This window comes from Aspergillus sydowii (genome assembly GCF_001890705.1).
Source record: "Aspergillus sydowii CBS 593.65 unplaced genomic scaffold ASPSYscaffold_4, whole genome shotgun sequence".
Lineage (NCBI taxonomy): Eukaryota > Fungi > Ascomycota > Eurotiomycetes > Eurotiales > Aspergillaceae > Aspergillus > Aspergillus sydowii.
In genome coordinates this window covers 103726-121375 of record NW_024467862.1, presented here as the reverse complement: position 1 = coordinate 121375, position 17650 = coordinate 103726, and the positions used below count along the sequence as shown (strand labels likewise).

The following is a 17650-nucleotide window of genomic DNA, read 5'->3' as shown; positions in this document are numbered from 1 at the left end:
TTTGATGACATATCTCACTAGTTTTCACTAGTCTGGCGCCGGTGGACGGCAGGTTTGAAGATGGCAGGTTTTCATTTTATTGATAGTCCCGCGCCGGTGTTGATTGGTCTGCTTGCTGATCGTACGAGACCATTGCATCAGAGCTCAGAACGTCATGAACTACACCGTACACGCCAACAAGCCGTTGTGGAGGAGACCTTCGAGTCGATCTCTCGTCTTCTCGAACACACATCGAATCCCACCCGATGTCTCTAATTGGTTGCTTCGCCCAACCAGGGCTTTATTCCAGTGGTTTCTGGGACTTGTTATTGTAGGGATATGATCAGGGTATATTGGTTCTCTATAGGGTCAAGGCTAGGCGTGTTATTCCACTTCCTGCCACCACGGCAGAGTGTGCATGTGTTGGATCGTCCGATGTGTAGCACAAAGCGCAGGGTCAACACTGTCCAACCCTTGTTCATTTTGGAAGGCGAGTGAGACCATCCCAAAATAAGAATGCAGGAGGTCTGCTCACAAAAGCTGTCAGACCATGGAAGGACAGAAAGGATATCTAACTCACCTGGTAGTTCCCCAACACCTTTTCCGAAACCTCCAACAAAATGCTGCGTCTTTTCTAACAGATATTGTCTATTTCGGTCTGCATCAACCATGGGCAGTTTGCCTAACATCTGCGATTGGGCGTTAGCTGAGTTTCTGTAGTTGTAGTTTCGCCATAGCACTCACCTCCAAAGTTGCTGAATTCCAAAATGAATAGCAAGTGTCTGCGTATTTGTTACTCCGTCCGTTGAAGCCAGCCCATTGCAGAGACTCTTCATTAGGTGGTAGGATACTAGGGATCGTATCAATGCTCTGGTCTAGGTTGAGACCATGTACGGCGTCTGATAAGTCTTGGACATTGCTATCCGATGGGTTTTCCGTGTTGGATGGGTTTTCTTCATCTTCATCGTCTTCGTCTTCTTCACCCAGTTCCGCCGTCTGTCTTGCAACAAGCCAGCGGACAAGGAATTCGAACTGCTCAGAACCAGGTGAAATGAGACACACTTTCCCCGAACAGCTGGATAGGCGATCCAAAAATGTCAAAGTGTTAATCGCGCAGTATGTATGCCCAGCTGGAGATACCCAGATATAAGTAGAAGTCGGAGATCAAGGGGTTGATACTTGACATACAGTGTGATTCACAATATGGCCCCTCCGCCATTCCACCGTCGTATGCCTACATAATATCAGTAAGAGTTAAGCCGAGAACCACTAAGGATCTTTCGAGGAATGTAAAAAAGAAAAAAGAGAGAGAGAGAGATTTCTCACTTGACAGGACTCAATGAAAGCAACCAGTTTATGCACANCTATATCTTCGACGCCATCTAAATCGACGTCCCTCTTCCCCCTGAGTATATACCTTGTACCGGCAGCGAAGCAGCAAAAACGCAAGTCACCGCCACCTTCAATTTGGTTTTCGGGACCAAGTACCTCGCCAAAGCTTCCATTCGGACGTTGCATCTTAGGGAGCCATTTCAGACACTCGGTCCGCTTGACCCGCGATAGGTCATCTCCAAGAATGAGGAGAATAACCAGCGCAAAGAATGTTGAAGGCACATTTGCTGGGTCCCAGGCTTCGTTTTCTGGTGTTCGGTTCTCTGTTCCAAAATCCGTTCCTGTAAACCCTCGGAAGCCGCCTGAGGGAACCTGGCAATGGTATATCCAATCGATGTATCCATGCCTTTCTTCCGGGGTTGTTTTGGCCTGCAGAGCGCCGAGAACATCAAGACCAGAGACTGTGAAGAAGGCGAGGAGCATGCGATTCGAGTCATTAGATGTATACAGACCCGGCAGGAATGTTTTGAGACATCGCAGGAAATAGGTGATATGGCGATCTTTGTTAAACACAACCTCCGACATGGCCAGTTCAAGGTGTCGTAGTGGAATTGAAACGACTCGAATGAATTGAGAAATAATACTAGCAGGTGAATGGATGCGCTATGAATGTTCCGGAGTCTCTAGCACGGTCTCTATGATCTTTTTTGTGTCGTTTGCCTTTGCAGATGTTTGAATATCAGAGAAGCGCGACCCCACATCTACGATAGGGAGGAAAAAAGGCACCGGCGGACCCGAGCTGGAGCTTCATTTCACCATAACAATCAACAACCGACTTCACAAAACAAACTACCATACTCAATTGACCAACGTCGCCTGTCTTATTTAATTTACCACCAGCCCAAAATGGGCTTTCTATCCTCCAAAACCCTGATCAAGGGCCACGCGCTCTTCCTTTTCACCCTCGCCGTCTACCTAACCAAATCCCCCGAAGTCGTCACCGAAAGCGATGTAGTCTTCATGCTGGGAGAGCTCCTACGGCTTGTACAGAAACCCTTCCTCCCTCCATACCCGTTCGAAACAAATTACTAAAGAAACATGGTTCAAATCAGGACTCGTCAACAACTCCATCCTTCTCGCGTCCCCAATCACCCTTCGCCATGTGTGGCATCCTCCTTGCCGCCGAGGCCTTGATAGATCTAATTCTCATCACTAAAATCCCACACTTAAATGAGATTCTGACCATGGCGGAAGCCGCGCGACGAGAGGCGCCCGGAGCCGTAAACGGCCTGGAACGCATGCGTACCAACCCGTTCATCGCGCGTCTCACAACCCTATACTCTGAAATTTGGACGCTGCTTTCTCTGGCGAGGTTCTGTCTCTTTTTTGCTGTTTCGTTCTTCATATATCAGAGTAAACCGGATTCCTGGAAGGCTGCTGCGGACCGTGTTGTCCGTGGCTCCGCGTCTGTGTCTGCGGAGCCTTCGGGGCTGGATCAATTGAAAAATAGGGTGGTCTTTACGTATGGGTTTATGGAGATGATGTTTTGGTTTTGGGTAAGTCTACCCCTGCCTGCCCCTCCGCGCCTGAAATTGTTTACTTGCCGGCTGGGGACTGTTTAGCTAACGCTTTTGGCAACCATCCAGATTTACATAACGCTGCGCGAGGAAAGACAGGAGGTTTCGCAGCGGTTTGCGGAGCGGGAGCGTGACCAATAGGCACGATTTATATCTTTCCGGATTTTAGGCGATTAAGGGATATATATGCACAGGATGGAGTTATTTGGTTTGATCATTAAAATGACATTTCCGCATTAGATTTGCGTTGTGTTCCTTCTTGCTTTGAGTAGAAGAGAACATAATAAATACAGGTGCATTGCATCGTTCAATTTAGTCCTGTCCGGACCAATTTCTCATTCCGACATCATGCATGATGAAGCTACAATTCGCAGACGAGCCGGTCTTGGCCGTCTACAATACGAATGCAACACCAGCGACAATACCGGCAAGTACACCGACTCCTTTCCCTTGGAGAAGCACTGCGCCATCAGTTGCCTCGGGATCAGCTGGGGTCTCGGACGGGCTGGGAGTGGCGGACTGAGAAGCCGAAGACGAGGTCTCGGAGGCATCTTCACTCGAAGTGCTAGTGGTTGCAGTTCCACTGGGGGTGGATTCGGTACTGGTAGTGGTCGAACCTCCAGCACAGGTGGCAGACTGGGGAAGATCGGTGATTCCTGCACCACCGCAAATGCCATTCGCGAATTCAAGGGCCGCTTCAGTGATTGACTTATGTTAGCTAAGTTCATACACAAACGCACACACAGGGTACGGTCTTCCCCAGACTGGTCGAGAACGGGAGTTGGTGGGTGGGTGAAATTACGACGTACCATCCTGGTCCTTGGAATCGCAGGACTTTCCGACGCAGCAAGCCATGTCGTCGATAAAGGATTTGGTCTTGCAAATGCAGTTGACATCGATCAGGCTGCATTCCGAGGGAATCGCGTCAGTGGCACAGTTTTGCTGTAATTCTGTTAGAAACTTGCAATCTTCCAAGCCATTGTACATAGGGAAAGCCGAGGGCTGGCTATAGGCACGGGAGTATGACTTACAGCACAGGACGGAAGGCCACTCATGCCTTGAGCCGCAGCAGAGCTCAGGCAAGCGGCAAAAGCGAGGGCGAGGGACTGAATCTTCATGTTTGCTAGTTTTTGGATGTATTGAGATGAGAGAAACGTTTTGGGGGCGTTTCAACAAGTTGGGCCGTTATTTAGCGGGTGGGGGAGAGGTTGATGAGGAGGGGAAGGGGAAATGTGAAAGTGAAGGTGAAAGTGAGTTGAAAAGGGACTTGACCTCGAGCAACACAAGCTTTGAATAGGTACCTAATTTATCCTTGCTGATTCCCCGCTTACCACGAGTCCTCTCAGCATTCAGGAACAGGCCACAGACTGCCTAATACATGCTTGCAGGTACTCGGCATGTATAGTTACGTCGAGATACCTATTGATCTATGTAAATTTCCGTCCCATTCGCTGCTTTATTGTCCCCTTGCTTGTTTCATCTTCTGGACTTTGAAGCAGACCCTTACGGACTGCGTTACACCCTGCGCATGATATGATAATGAAGACCAACTCATGCAGCCTATCTAGATTCACACCTTTAAGACAGGGTAGTTACAAGCTGACAATTGCTTACCATAGAGACTGGCTGTCCACCGCGCTGTTATTCTCTAATGGCACACACAATGCGTGGGATTCTAAGAAGCCTTCACTCAGTCACAACTTCCAAGCTCTGACTGAGCCTTGAAAGTGCGGGGTTGGCTGGAAGAGGAAAATTGCCAGGAGCTCAGGCTGGAGGATGAGAGGAATATGAAGTGCAACCCAGAGAATATATACAGCCAATTGGCGTCACGGACTAGTTGGTGGAAGTGGCTGCTAGCATGATTTCAATGCGATTAGCTGCACGGGACCCCTGTGCAGCCACGCCTTCTCGCATACCATTCGTGGAAACAACCGACCAATTCCAGCTTCCCCACTGCCGAGCTCCCCCGTGTTCTTGAATGCCTCCCTCCAGCTGAACCCTTACAGACCTCGGCTCGGAGATGGGTTATTTCCGCATGTTTCTTCATACTGAGAGGATTATACTTTGCGTTGCTGATTGGGGTGATGATGTTGAGGGCGGGGTTACCCTTATAGTTGAGAATATCTGGGACTGGAGGTTGGACACGTCCCCTGTTAGGAGGAAATGTTGTCTTGCCAGGGCAGCCCCAGCTGAGTGCCCAGGTGTCGGAGATGAGGAGGTGGCTTGACAATAAGCCCAGTACCGATGGCATAGAAATGGGAAGGAAGAGTGTTGTGATAATATGACTATTATGGTTATTATCACTTTCTCCGCTGAATAACAGCGTTTCACACCTCGAAAGCATCGAGATTTGAAGACAGTAGAAGATACCGCATTAAATTATTTTCTGTAATGCTCTGATGTATGTTGTTGAAGGTATGAGGTTCGATACAGTGGCTTGACTCCTTACCAAGCCCTCGAATCACAAGATGCAACACAACAACTTAGCTGCCTCAACATTTACTCCGCATCCTTTCCGCTGTTCCGTCCCATGAACGATTCACTGACAGGTGCTGAGACTGTGAAGACAATCCTTGCATTTTGCTGCGTCATCGTCTTGGACGTCCCCCTCTTTTCTTCAAATCTCCCCCACCTCTGACCACCTGCATCAACAGCGAGGGGGATATCGAGACTAAGTGAAGGTGGACTGCAACTTTATCGCAGCATGCTCTCGCTTGCGTATGGAGGTTGGATCTAATCTCTTTATTAAATTCTCTGGCAATCCTCGAAGGTCAGGTTGTTGTTCTCCATCCAATATCTTTTTAGCCAATTGACCCTGGGTGCGGCATCGGTTGTCAAGATGGGTCTGGGCATCGTGGACGTGAAAAACCGCCAGGTTCCAGGTACGTTGCTATCTGACTGCAGAGAAGATTCGTCTTATCTCCGGTTGGGACTGACTTTGTGATAACTTTGACCAGGAACTGTTGACATCCTTGAAAAAGAACGCTCCGCAGACCAACCCCCTGATTATAATTCGAATCTGAAGTATGACCGCTCCGGATCAGAACCCATACTTCTAGTACCACAGCCGAGCGATGACCCGAACGATCCACTGGTACGCCCAAAAACATTTGCAAACAGACGTTGCGATTGATGTCACTAACCGAGAATATGTACGGTAGAACTGGCCGCTGTGGAAGCGCGACTTGACCCTCTTCGCGCTCTCTCTCGTGGCTGTTCTCTGCGCGACAACTAGCTCCGTCATGGCGGCCGGAACTGTAACGCTTTCTCGGTACTACATGGAGAGCTTCATGTCCATCGCCCTGCTCACTGGATATCACCTCTGTGGAACCGGAATCGCCGGCATCCTTATTGTACCGACTGCCCGAGTATGGGGTAAACGCCATCTCTTTGTGCTTGGACATATTCTGATGGTGGTGAGCTGCGCATGGGCTGGTGGCAGTGGGAAGAATTATCAAAGTCTTCTATGGGCTCGCATCTTTCAAGGAGTTGCCTTGGCTCCATTCGAAGCCCTAACAAACGCTGTTGTTGATGATTTGTTTTATGTGCATCAACGTGGCAAGAGAATGGCCTTGTCCAACGTCGCAGTTTTCGGAGCTGCCTTTCTCACACCAGTTGCGGCAGGTAAAATCACGAAGACTATGGGCTGGGACTGGATATTCTACTTCATCGCTATTTTTGCAGCTGCTGCACTGCCTCTCACCATATTCCTGGTGCCAGAAACAGCCTTTAGGCGGCCGAATTATCTGGACGTGCATTTCGAACGTGTGCATGACCGAACTGGAGGTACGCAGCATGATGGACCATACAAAATCCAGGACGAGAGCGGTTTGCAGGAGCCCAAGCGGTCATCGAATAGCAACGGAGATTCGTCATTCGATGTTGCTAGCGAAGAACCCGCCAGACAAAAGGATGTCCCTGAAAAAGCCTCATATCTTCAGACTTTGAAACTATTCAATGGGAGGAAAACGGACGAGTACTGGTGGAAACTCCTCCTGCGTCCGTTCCCGTTGTTTTTTCATCCTGCGATCCTATGGGTAAGACTTTCAAAGGCTGACAGAATAATTGTAATTCTAACTTAAACAGGCGTGCCTGATTCAAGGTGTCATCATCGGATGGACAGTCTTCATCGGTGTTACTTTAGCCGCCATTTTCATGAGCGGCCCGCTTTGGTTCGAAGAGGACAAAACTGGATACATGTACACAGGAGCTTTTATCGGTGCCATGGTGGGGCTCGTGTTGTCAGGATTGTTGTCAGACTTCATGAACCAACTTATGATCAAACTCAACAAGGGAAGATACGAACCTGAATTCCGTATCCTCCTTGTGACCTTCCAATTAATCTTCTGTGGCATCGGTTTGTACGGTTTCGGGATCACCGCAAATGACGCCGCACACTACGGTTGGCTACCACCGGATGTGTTCTTTTGCTGCGTCGTGATCGGGATGGTGATGGGCGCTGTCGCCAGTGCTTTGTATATCGTCGATGCTCACCGTAAGTGTCCATGCCATCAGGGGAAAAGCTGTGGCTAACTACCATCAGGCGATATTGTCATCGAGGCATTCACATGCATGTTGATCTTCAAAAACATCTTCAGCTTCGTGTTGACCTTCTATACCTATGACTGGCTTGTGCAAGCGTACGTCCGAAAGCCGTTTATGGCAATTTCAAGTATTCAGGTGGCCATTTGCGCTCTGAGCATTCCCATGTGTATGTTTCTGGAATCGATGAAATGAGAAGATTCGTTACGCTAACTTAATACTGAATAGATATTTTCGGAAAATGGAACAGGCTCTTTTTCTCGCGACACGACATTCTGAAGCTGTTAGGGTTATGGTAGTATCGTCCATGGCAAGGGAAGCGATTTAATAGAAACGGGAGCGTTATTGCTCTCGGCCGACCGTTGAAGGATGACAAGCATTGTAATAATACTAATGAAGATGCAGTGAAGTGTTTTAAAAGTGTGGTGGACTATTAAAAAAAAGAAAGAAAAAAAATTATAGAAGGGGTACAATATATTAATGCATGGTCTGGAACGGATCTCCACGACTATCACCCACGAACTACCCACCTAGGTAAAAGATAAGCTTATATCCCGATCGAACACGTTCACCCGTCGGAGCGGTCAGACCCTGCCTGGTCGTGACTCGTGATGAATTAAAAGCAAGGCTGGGAGAGCGATGATGACGGAAACGGACGGGCAGCACTGGAATGCTGGCGACCGTCAGCCCACTTGACCCAAGATTGGGCTCGAGATATTGCACCCTCGACACTCCCGTTCAAAACCTCATGACATCAGGACTCAGGCTTGCAATCCGACCTCTGACCAGTCCATCGAGCGAATTGTTAGTGCTGTATTGAGTTCAGCCGCTGGTTTTAGCCCATCCTAGCCATCCGACGATCGCCTCCCAGCAACTTCTGCAACCTCCCTGATAAGCACTACGTCACCGTTCTCGACGCCTCGCTGCTCCCTTTGACTTCAGCTCGGGTTCCCTTCATTCTTATTCGTATCCTCACTCTCTTCTTTTGCTTCATTCAGGAATGACTACCTCTGCTGCGACTCCTTCCGTACCCTTATCATGGCAACAGTCGAGCAGACCCCAGTTCAGCACCGGATCCCCCGCTCACGCTCCGAACGGCTAGCAGATCAAGGTACTTATCAGCGGCCCTACCCTCAACAGCGCTTGGTAGCTAATATAATACTAAATTGTAGCTGCGACTGCTGCCCTTTATGTCACCCATCCAGAGCGTAGCGCCTCGCTCCGCTCGCCGATAAGGGCAACCGAAATCGACCCAGCTGGTAAGTAGCTTTACTTATTCTGCTTGTTTAAGAGGTCCGCGACAGAACTGCGATGCTAATGCGTGCCTTTACTTCCAGTATTAAAAGCATCAGGTTCTCAACCTGGACTGAGCAATGCATCGGCTGCAGCGGCACTGCTCGCGCATGCACGGAAGCAGGAACATGGAGCCAGGCAGGCGGTGTCGCCGTCTCGTGATACCAAACATCGCAGGACCGCATCATCCATTAATGAGGGATACCAGTACCACGCTGCATTGGCCGCTCTCAAAGAACAAAAGGCGTCAGAGTCCTTTGGTAACAGGAGGAGGGCCGAGACAGCGCCGTCCGAAGCTGCGCGTGCAGGTGCAATCGCCAGACTCAGTGCGACAACTGAGAGCCCGGGCGATCGGGGCGATCCTTTCAATGATTTGGATAAATACATGAACGCGAGCAGGATAAAGAATGCCCATCTCAACCCGAAGCTCTTCACTGCTACGCCGCCTGTTCCCCCGGAAGTAGAAGAACTTCGGAGAAGGAGTATATTGGAGGCAGCTTCTGTGTCAATGGCCAAGGATATGTACGGGACTATGGAGGCTAGAGAGGGAGGAGCTGCGGGCGTTCGCACTCGACGGTCCGCGTCTGCTTCTCAGCCGCAATCGGCGACTCTGCAACAGGCGAGTACGAATGTTCTCGGACAGGCGCTGAACTTGCATGATATTGCACAGAAACGTGCCGCACAAAGAATAGCAGGCTTGGAAGACGAAACGGCTGCTTTTCGAGACTATTATGGAATTGAACCGCAAGTCCAAAGGTCCAGTCTCACCGTCCGCAAACGCCGAGGATCCGACGAAACCGAGGAATTTGATGCGGAACGGTCGAAGGAAATTCGAACTCAGATGACGGCGTTGCAAACTAGACTTGATGCAGTTGACGAGAGGAGGGAGAAAGATCGTGCATCCTTGATGGAGCTCGCGAGGAAGAACGTCGATGCTGCTATCCAGGACATAGACGAACGTATGTATGCTGAACCTGGACAGTCTGTCGCGATGCAGAAGTATTTGGACGAAAAGGCAACACAGCGCGCACAGAAGGGCCTCGAGGACATGGACAAGCAGACCCTGCTGGCTGATACTGTCAATATCGGCGGTAGCAAGTACGTGGAGATGGGCGATGTAGAAGACTTAGCGCGATCTCGACTTCAGCCTACTTTCGACGAAATTGATGACAGGGCACAGACCCAGAGAGCCCGAGACTTGGAAGCACGCCTTGACGAGGAGCAGAGACAGCGCTTGGCGCAGCTTGAGCATGAACGGGAGGCCGATATAAAGGCAGAGGAGGCGAAACATCAAGGTAGGGCTTTATCATTACTTTCAAAGGGCTGGTCTAACTTGAGCAGAGTTTTTAAAGAAGAAACAGCATGAAACCAAGCACAGAGCAGAAACGGTCTGGCCGTGGAAGCGAAAATCAAGACAGTTGCCGCATGATGAGTCTGAAGTAGACAGAACTACTACAGAACGACCCACGGAGCAGCAAGCCAATGAAGCCACCGCTGTACCTTCGGAGGCCGCGCGGCGCCAGACTGAAGAAACAACAACATCAGAAGGCCCTGACAGCGTCCTAAGACGAGAGTCGAAATTCAGAAACTGGTTTAAGGACAGAATAGGCCGTCGCTCCAGCGCACCACCTCCAAGGGAAACGAACGGAACCCACGAGGAACAGACGGCGCGTGAACCCACGGCGCGTGAACCCACTGCCCGAGATACGGCCGCCGTCACTGGTGTCGGAGGCTCCGAGCGTGCTGAGCGTGCTGAACGTGCTGAGGGTTCTGAGAGGGTAGAAAGCCCTGAGAGGGAAGAGGTAGCGGACCGACGAGGGAAAGTATATCAGGCAGACGAATCCGAAGACAATTATGAGTCGGCCGCAGAACCTGCCACTCAGGCATCGCGTGCCGCTAAAGATACCTCGCGAGCAGCACCACTGAGATCGAATCCCGTTACCGCGAAAGACCTCAACCGACCAACAGATATTGATGGCGCTTCTGACGATGACATGAGTAAACTCAATGGGATGACACCCAGCGAGTACGTGGCTGTCGAACAAGACTCGAAAGACATGGTCAAGCAAAGCGAGAGCACAAAACACGCACGGTACAGCGCGGGCTCTAATGATGAATTGTCCGCACCATCGAAGGAGAGAGAGGTAGCGCGTGAAGGTGCCGCTCAGCACTCCCTGCCTGCGCCTCCTACTATCAGGGAAGTTGGTGGTAGCACTCGTCGAGCGAGTCATAGCACCTCGGTCCGTGAATCGCGCTTCTCCGAAGACTTATAGTAATATGTGTTAGTTGTACTGCCATATATCACTTCCGTTATTGTGTTTCGTATTTGCTTTAATTCTCGGTTCATCTGGGTTTATGCCACGGTGGGAGTCACTCGTTAAGGTAAAACAGGCGCTCAATTAGGGCTTGGGTAAATAAGAGGATAAGGGAGAAGGATTCACTTGTCGCTATATGTATCTGGTCATCTACGTATCTAATAATTTATCGATTGAAAGTGTTTATTATCGTACACCCTGTCGTTGATATTTACTAATTCCTATTCGAGCCAGCATTATGTGGCGACGCCAAACGACTTGAACCCAACCAATAGTCGAGTCGTCCTTTATCTCCATAACATTATTCCAACATCCAACATCTAGCTGCAGCCACCGGTCGCAGCGATGTGGCACAGCGCATGCTCCATCCTTCAAGGTTGGTTATTAGAAGGCTGCGGCAAGTGTTGGTTCAAGCAGGCGGCTATTCCATCATCGCCATCACCCATCACCATCCTCTTTCTTTCTTCCACCTCAGGGCCATCCAAAGTAACCCTTCAGATTCTTCCTTAACTGGTCTTATAGCTGAACCTACATCTCTTTCTCACGCGCCATCGATCAACTACAAATTTCCACCATCAAAACCACCGCCTAAACCCTCTCCAAAGAATACAACACAGCCCAGAGCCTTTAGCGAGGGAACAAACATGGTTTCAGAATACGCGAAGCCTTTTTTGAACAGTACGGCAAGTTTCGCAGCTCAGGTACGAGCTCTAACTACTGCCTAATAGCCTATTAAACGTGTGTGATGGCTAACAAGACAACACGAAACAGGCTGCCGGATGGGCTGCTAACAACCCCGGTCTAGCAGCGACAGGTGCTGTCGTTGCTTTCCCATCATTAATGGTTACTCCAGCTCTCTCAGCCGCAGGTTTTGGTGCTGCGGGCGTTAAGGCTTGTTTGTGCTCCCCTCTCTTTTCTCGTCTGCTTGCTTTCTTGATAGCAATATGCTGATCTACGGCGGTTTAGGCTCCCTCGCTGCTGGTGCGCATAGTGTTATTGGAAATATCGCTGCCGGTAGTGTGTTTGCCACGATGCAGAGTGCTGGGGCTGGCGGGGCAGGGCTTGCTGCTCTAAACGGGGCTACGCAGGTCGGGGCTGCTGCAGTTTGGATGGCGGGGAATGCTAATGCTACGGTTGCCTGGGCTAGGTCGCGGCTGTAGCTCGGATTTACTGATTCATAAAGGATGGGGAGGTTGAAATGTAGCAAATCGTTTATCTAACTGATACATGTTGGTAAGGCCGGTATAACTTTATGTGGTGCCGTTTGGACTATCCAGAATCGAAACAGCCAGACCTGATGCCCTGGTAGTCGCTTCTCGAATGGCCGCATCTGTATGCTTTATTTCGCCATACCAAAAGTAATGTTAGTTAATAGTACCTGCTGCTATTACTTCAGTCACCTGTTCACGCGTGGTGAGCGCGTCGTCGCCAGCCCAGCCCCGCAGGCTGATATGCATTGCCCAGCCTTGTGAGCCTCTAGGAAGAAAAAGTAAACTTTGTCCATTAGACTTGGTCTTTGGCACACAAAATAAGGCTGTCGAGTTTCTACACATCGTTACAAGTGTCCAAATAGTTACGAATCATGGGATGGTGGAACAAGATATGGAGTCCAACCCAGACCAACGAGCGTTCTGTAGCAGGACCAGGGCGAGTAGAACCGCCTCAGATACAGCCTGCCCCCGAGCAGCCGTACGGCATTAAGGTCTTGTACGACTGTACCGAGGCTAAAATCGACATTTGTTTTGTCCATGGCCTAATGGGACACCGGGAAAAAACCTGGACTGCGGAAGGCCAGTCCCTGCCGTGGCCGCAGACTCTCCTACCAGGAAAGCTCACGGAAGCCCGCATACTCAGTTTTGGATACGACGCCGAGGTGATGAATGTCGGAACGCGTACTTCCATGAGCGTTGTGGACGGCCATGCTAAGAGCCTTCTGAACGATCTGTACCTAAACAGAAGCCGCGCCAACGCGTCAGGCCGTCCGATTATCTTTGTTGCCCACAGTATGGGTGGGCTTGTTTTCACCAGTGCGATCCTGCAGTCACGCAATCACACTGACCACACGGAGTCACATCTTCGCGCAGTGTTTGATTGTACCAGAGCCGTTGCCTTCATGGCCGTGCCTCACAAAGGGTCTTTCAAAGCGACCTTGTGCCGGATGGGGACTAAACTTGTTGGCCCTTTTAAGAACGGAGAGCTCTTGCAATCTCTGGAGAAGGGAGATCCGCTAATTGAAAGTATCCAGGAGGGGTTTTGGACAATGGTTCGAGGAAAGCATAAAGCTGGCGAAGTATTCGAGGTTACTTGCTTTTATGAAACCTTGGGTATTCTCGGCCAGCTCATCGTGAACAAAAACTCAGCTACGGTGGCTGGCCAACATTGCCTCCCCATTACTGCCGATCATATTAATATCGTCAAATTCGGGTCTGCTGATGATCCCGGGTTTAGGACACTCCTTGGAGAATTGGAGCGGTGGAAAACGAAAATTGAGGAAAAGGTTGTCAGTCCGCGCAATGGTATGCTACTTACCACACCCTCCGTCGACGATTGAGACACTCTAACGTATCCAAGAACTGCAAACCAAACGCAAGCACAATGGCCCTGACGAACGTGCTAGAAAGTACCGAAAAATAGGATCTTCGCCAGAGATTATCTATGACAGTGATGGCGAAGACTCCTGGGATGACGACTCTACTGGGACCCCACTTAACCTCTCCCAGACGACGCATGGCTCGGAAGAATCTTATGACGGGCCTTTTGAAGCCTCTCAGGACGATTCTGTGGCTTATGATAGTGAAGTGGATGGGTCTGACGAGTTCACCCAGAGTTCTAGAGATACATATACCTCAGAAGAAGACACCAGTAGTGACGACAACTCGGATTCCTCCGAGGACTTCTATTGATAGCGGCCCGAAATTGCCATCCAGATTGCGATAATTAGTTGACTGCTTGCGTTTCACTATTTGATTGAATATTTTTTCCCTTCTATATATTCCATCTACGCGGCTCGTAGTTTGAGGAGGTTGGATGGAGGATCTTATTGTGACAACGATACACGACACGGATACCCATCAGCTGGATGAGTGCCAGCCTTTTCTGTCTGGTATGCTCTTTCTTCATGTACGGTTTTGATTTGGTTACCACCGAGGCCCGCAAACCTGGCAAGTTTCGGCAAAGGTCCCTCATTTGCCAGTTTCATTGCATCCCATTCGTCGTATGCCGGTTTGATATCAAACACCCTCGCAGTCATCACTAATAAGATCCGCATCTCGTTATAGACCAGATTTTGCCCGATGCAGCTTCGTGGGCCTTGCTCAAAGGGACGGAACGCAGCTGGGTTCGGATATAGTTCGTGTTCGGCATCGACAAGCCATCGCTCTGAAAGGAATTTCTCAGCGTGTGGCCATATCCGGGGGTTTTTCTGAACAGTTGGATGCACTATTTCCGCTCCCATTTCCCGATCAAGTGGGTATAGATTGCCGTGGCGGTCGGTTAAGATGATGTCGTTGAGCCCTTGGCGTGTAGTTGAGGCTGGGGGGAATAACCGTAGCGTTTCTTTAATGACGGCTAGAGTATACGGGCAGCGGTTTAGGAGAGCGGGATTGGATTTGAGAAGTTGTGCCGCAGCGGAGGCATCCGGGCCGAAAATACGATCGTGCTCTTGTCGTACTTGGGCCAACGCAGCGGAGTGTTTTGAGAGCATGTGGTACACATAGACCATGCTGCTGGAAGTGGTGTCGTTACCAGCAAACAGGAACAGGCGGATCTGGTGGGTTGCATAATTTGCAAAGACATCGTCGAGCTTGTTCGTTTCACTAGCCTTCTGGGTGTGATCAGCTAGGTATGCCTCAAGGGCAAGAGCAATAACAGATTTGATGCGTTTCGACGACGAGGAGTGGGATTGGTGTTTCATTTCGGCGAATCTCTTATCCAGCTCCTTCCGGATGCACCGATCCATAACACGGCTGTAGTACTTTTGGACGAATGGCCGAATGGGATTTGTTAGGACGCGCGGGTCCCAGAATGAATGCCATGCAGTGATGGTGTTCAAGGCGTGCACCAATTCGTTCTCGGAGCGCTGATAGTTCGAGTCCATATCACTAATCCATAATTAGCAGACACTCGGTCACAAGATATAGGGTTAGGTGTCTCACAGGGTTACTCGAAGTATGACCTCCATAGTCAAGCGAGTAGTGAGCTCGTCGAGCTGAAATATCCCCGTTCCGACCTTGTCCCGAAGTATATCACAGAAAACTTGAACAGAATCAACCACTGCCGGCACCTGATCTGCCATGTTACCGAAACTAAATCCTGGATTGAAGATCGAGCGCCATTTCTTCCACTCGGCGTCGTTCATCGAAACTAAGCTTGGTCCACCGGTGATTGGATGCATGAATTTGTGGAAGTTATCGGCCTTGGGGAGATTGTATTTGGTTGAGACATGCACGGAAGTATCTGGATCGTAGATCATATAGACCGCAGGAAACACCGGCCAGACATCCATCAAGAAGATTTCTGTATCGGCATAGTCCTTGGCCAGTTCATGTACTGCGAGAAGGACATGGGCATCAGCTGGCAGGCGATCGACGTATTTTTGGAGTACTAGCAGATGGCCAGTGAACCAATTCCACTCCTTCGGCATGCGCTGATATAATTAGCATATATTGTACCAGTAACGAATGGAATGGCCTTACAATTCCCTGTTTTCGGAGCTCATTGATCTTACGGCGGTGTTGGAAGCCGCAGTATAGACCATACCCGATAGCTGTCAGGAGTGGGATTGCGAGCGTCACAATAATATTAATGACAGCCATGGCGACAACAGCGCAATCCGCCGAGTGAATTGACTGAAAGTTGGAGATGCTGCGTGTGTATCAGGTTGGGAGCTGAAGTACCAAGCGAGGGATCACAGTAATATCTCGACGCTGACTAGGAGCCGATCAGACTAGCATTGAAAAGGCTTACCGTAGTTACCGTAGGGGCGCGGCTGAAGTACCCGGCCGATCAATTGATCTCATTACATCCTTCACCGATCTTTCCTCTCACTCGGTCTATTTATATTCTCTGAGCCGTATCCTCAAGACGAACTGCCAGGGCTTGATTTCCGCGATACACAGCCTGGCCATGCCCGACACCGGCCTCGACCGTCCGTTCGACGGCATCATCAACTTCCGCGATGTCGGCCGAACAGTCAACCAATTCGCTGGGCAGGAGTATGATTAAATAAACATAGCCCCAGAGATGGTTATTTTCCCGTGTTAATGTTGTATGAATAGACTCCTGAAAGAGGGCGTCCTTTTTCGAAGCGCTCGGGTAATTACCCCTATTTGTGATGTAGACATTGGACTCGCATTATTACTCCGCCCTCATCGCTTGTAGGTATATATGTTGACCGATGCTAAATCCTCATATAGCTCGATGAAGCGTCCAAAGAGGATATCCGTCGCATAACAGACGACCTGCATATATCCTCCATCGTGGATCTGCGCTCTACGTGTGTATCCTCATGCTCGAGTTGTTTGCTTGAATGCTCACAAACTCACAGAACAGAACACCAAATGGCCATTATGAAGCACAGGCGCAATAACGATAGTCCCGCAACGATGTCTGCAGACTCCAAACCCAGGGAGGAGGAAATAGAAGAAGAAGAAGAAGAAGAAGAAGAAGAAGAAGAAGAAGCTTACATCCACCTTCCCTCTCTCGACAGCACCGATACTCGGCGCCATCTGATCAGTCTTACGGGCAAGGCCTTTGAACGACAGCTCCTGTGGAGATTGGATTGGTGGAATTTCGCGTTCGTTATCCCTAACTTACTGCTGCTTATCTGCACCCGTGTTCGATGCACTAACAGTTGTGCAGGAAAGTCCTTGCATATATAGCGGCAGGGTATAGACAAGACGCCGTCCGCATAGTCGGCGAGAACGTGATGAAACCTGCTGGGCTGACCGGGTTAGCGATGGATACGCTCGAGGCGAGCGCGGCTGAAATAAAGAGCGTTTTCAATGTCTTTTCTTCATCCTTAGATTTAGATGCAGATAACGGTTCATCTGCTCCTGTCCCTGGTTCCGGTATTCTAGTGCACTGTACGCAAGGGAAAGACCGGACGGGACTGATTATCCTTCTCTCGCTTTTGTTGACGGGGGTTGTTGATACTGAGGTCATGGCACGTGAGTATCTGCTTTCTGAGAAGGAGTTGGAGAATGAGCCAGCCGAAGAGAAGGAAGAGAGGATGAAGGAGATTAGAGCTTTAGGACTGGGTGAGGAGTATGCGAGGTGTCCGAAGGATTTTACTAAGAGGGTTACGGGGTTCCTACGTGAGAAGTACGGGGGCGCTCGGGGATACCTGGGATACATTGGAGTTGAGGAGAGAGACATTGAAACTGTGAGGAGACGGTTATTGGCTTAGTGTAAGTTAGACTTTTAGAAGACGTGGAATAGTACGTTAATGCTCCAGTATATATAAACCAATGAAAGGCAGAAACGTATTAAACTTTAGTTTCTAAATTGTTATAGTACACCTATATATGTCGTAAACCATGATCCATACTCCGAGGTATCATAACTTTATATTCCAACCCGCAATGCACCAAAAAAAAAAAAAAAATGTAAGAA

At 49.6% G+C, this 17650-nt stretch overlaps 9 protein-coding genes across 9 annotated transcripts; 6 read left to right on the top strand and 3 right to left on the bottom strand.

The window, feature by feature from the left end:
* Positions 1-305: 305 nt before the first annotated feature.
* cdc43 (protein geranylgeranyltransferase type I subunit CDC43) lies at positions 306-1896 on the bottom strand (the record flags this gene model as incomplete). The annotated part of the gene is made up of 4 exons (XM_040844754.1): positions 306-668; positions 724-1109; positions 1168-1213; positions 1306-1896. 4 exons carry the CDS (start codon positions 1894-1896, stop codon positions 306-308), a joined length of 1386 nt encoding a protein of 461 aa, XP_040703135.1.
* Positions 1897-2217: 321 nt separating this feature from the next.
* Positions 2218-3029, top strand: ASPSYDRAFT_148697 (uncharacterized protein; the record flags this gene model as incomplete). The annotated part of the gene is made up of 3 exons (XM_040841830.1): positions 2218-2355; positions 2424-2867; positions 2958-3029. 3 exons carry the CDS (start codon positions 2218-2220, stop codon positions 3027-3029), a joined length of 654 nt encoding a protein of 217 aa, XP_040703134.1.
* Positions 3030-3281: 252 nt separating this feature from the next.
* Positions 3282-4006, bottom strand: ASPSYDRAFT_88255 (CFEM domain-containing protein; the record flags this gene model as incomplete). Its single annotated transcript, XM_040851986.1, has 3 exons — positions 3282-3583; positions 3698-3830; positions 3920-4006. 3 exons carry the CDS (start codon positions 4004-4006, stop codon positions 3282-3284), a joined length of 522 nt encoding a protein of 173 aa, XP_040703133.1.
* A 1721-nt stretch (positions 4007-5727) lies between these two features.
* Positions 5728-7729, top strand: ASPSYDRAFT_149673 (putative MFS transporter; the record flags this gene model as incomplete). Its single annotated transcript, XM_040841933.1, has 7 exons — positions 5728-5770; positions 5846-5982; positions 6050-6512; positions 6573-6925; positions 6975-7383; positions 7432-7599; positions 7659-7729. The coding sequence occupies 7 exons, from the start codon at positions 5728-5730 to the stop codon at positions 7727-7729; spliced, it is 1644 nt and encodes a 547-aa protein (XP_040703132.1).
* Positions 7730-8468: 739 nt separating this feature from the next.
* Positions 8469-10996, top strand: ASPSYDRAFT_30199 (uncharacterized protein; the record flags this gene model as incomplete). The annotated part of the gene is made up of 4 exons (XM_040844752.1): positions 8469-8541; positions 8603-8689; positions 8768-10018; positions 10065-10996. The coding sequence occupies 4 exons, from the start codon at positions 8469-8471 to the stop codon at positions 10994-10996; spliced, it is 2343 nt and encodes a 780-aa protein (XP_040703131.1).
* A 361-nt stretch (positions 10997-11357) lies between these two features.
* ASPSYDRAFT_67485 (interferon alpha-inducible IFI6/IFI27 family protein) lies at positions 11358-12440 on the top strand. Its single transcript, XM_040850404.1, has 3 exons — positions 11358-11739; positions 11810-11933; positions 12005-12440. The coding sequence occupies exons 1-3, from the start codon at positions 11398-11400 to the stop codon at positions 12196-12198; spliced, it is 660 nt and encodes a 219-aa protein (XP_040703130.1). The 5' UTR covers positions 11358-11397; the 3' UTR covers positions 12199-12440.
* Positions 12441-12620: 180 nt separating this feature from the next.
* ASPSYDRAFT_30197 (esterase/lipase family protein) lies at positions 12621-13941 on the top strand (the record flags this gene model as incomplete). Its single annotated transcript, XM_040844751.1, has 2 exons — positions 12621-13554; positions 13610-13941. 2 exons carry the CDS (start codon positions 12621-12623, stop codon positions 13939-13941), a joined length of 1266 nt encoding a protein of 421 aa, XP_040703129.1.
* Positions 13942-14075: 134 nt separating this feature from the next.
* Positions 14076-15852, bottom strand: ASPSYDRAFT_56932 (cytochrome P450; the record flags this gene model as incomplete). The annotated part of the gene is made up of 3 exons (XM_040849291.1): positions 14076-15138; positions 15193-15683; positions 15733-15852. 3 exons carry the CDS (start codon positions 15850-15852, stop codon positions 14076-14078), a joined length of 1674 nt encoding a protein of 557 aa, XP_040703128.1.
* Positions 15853-16274: 422 nt separating this feature from the next.
* ptyA (putative tyrosine/serine protein phosphatase) lies at positions 16275-17517 on the top strand. Its single transcript, XM_040846699.1, has 4 exons — positions 16275-16351; positions 16453-16532; positions 16584-16832; positions 16898-17517. Exons 1-4 carry the CDS (start codon positions 16307-16309, stop codon positions 17442-17444), a joined length of 921 nt encoding a protein of 306 aa, XP_040703127.1. The 5' UTR covers positions 16275-16306; the 3' UTR covers positions 17445-17517.
* Positions 17518-17650: the final 133 nt, after the last annotated feature.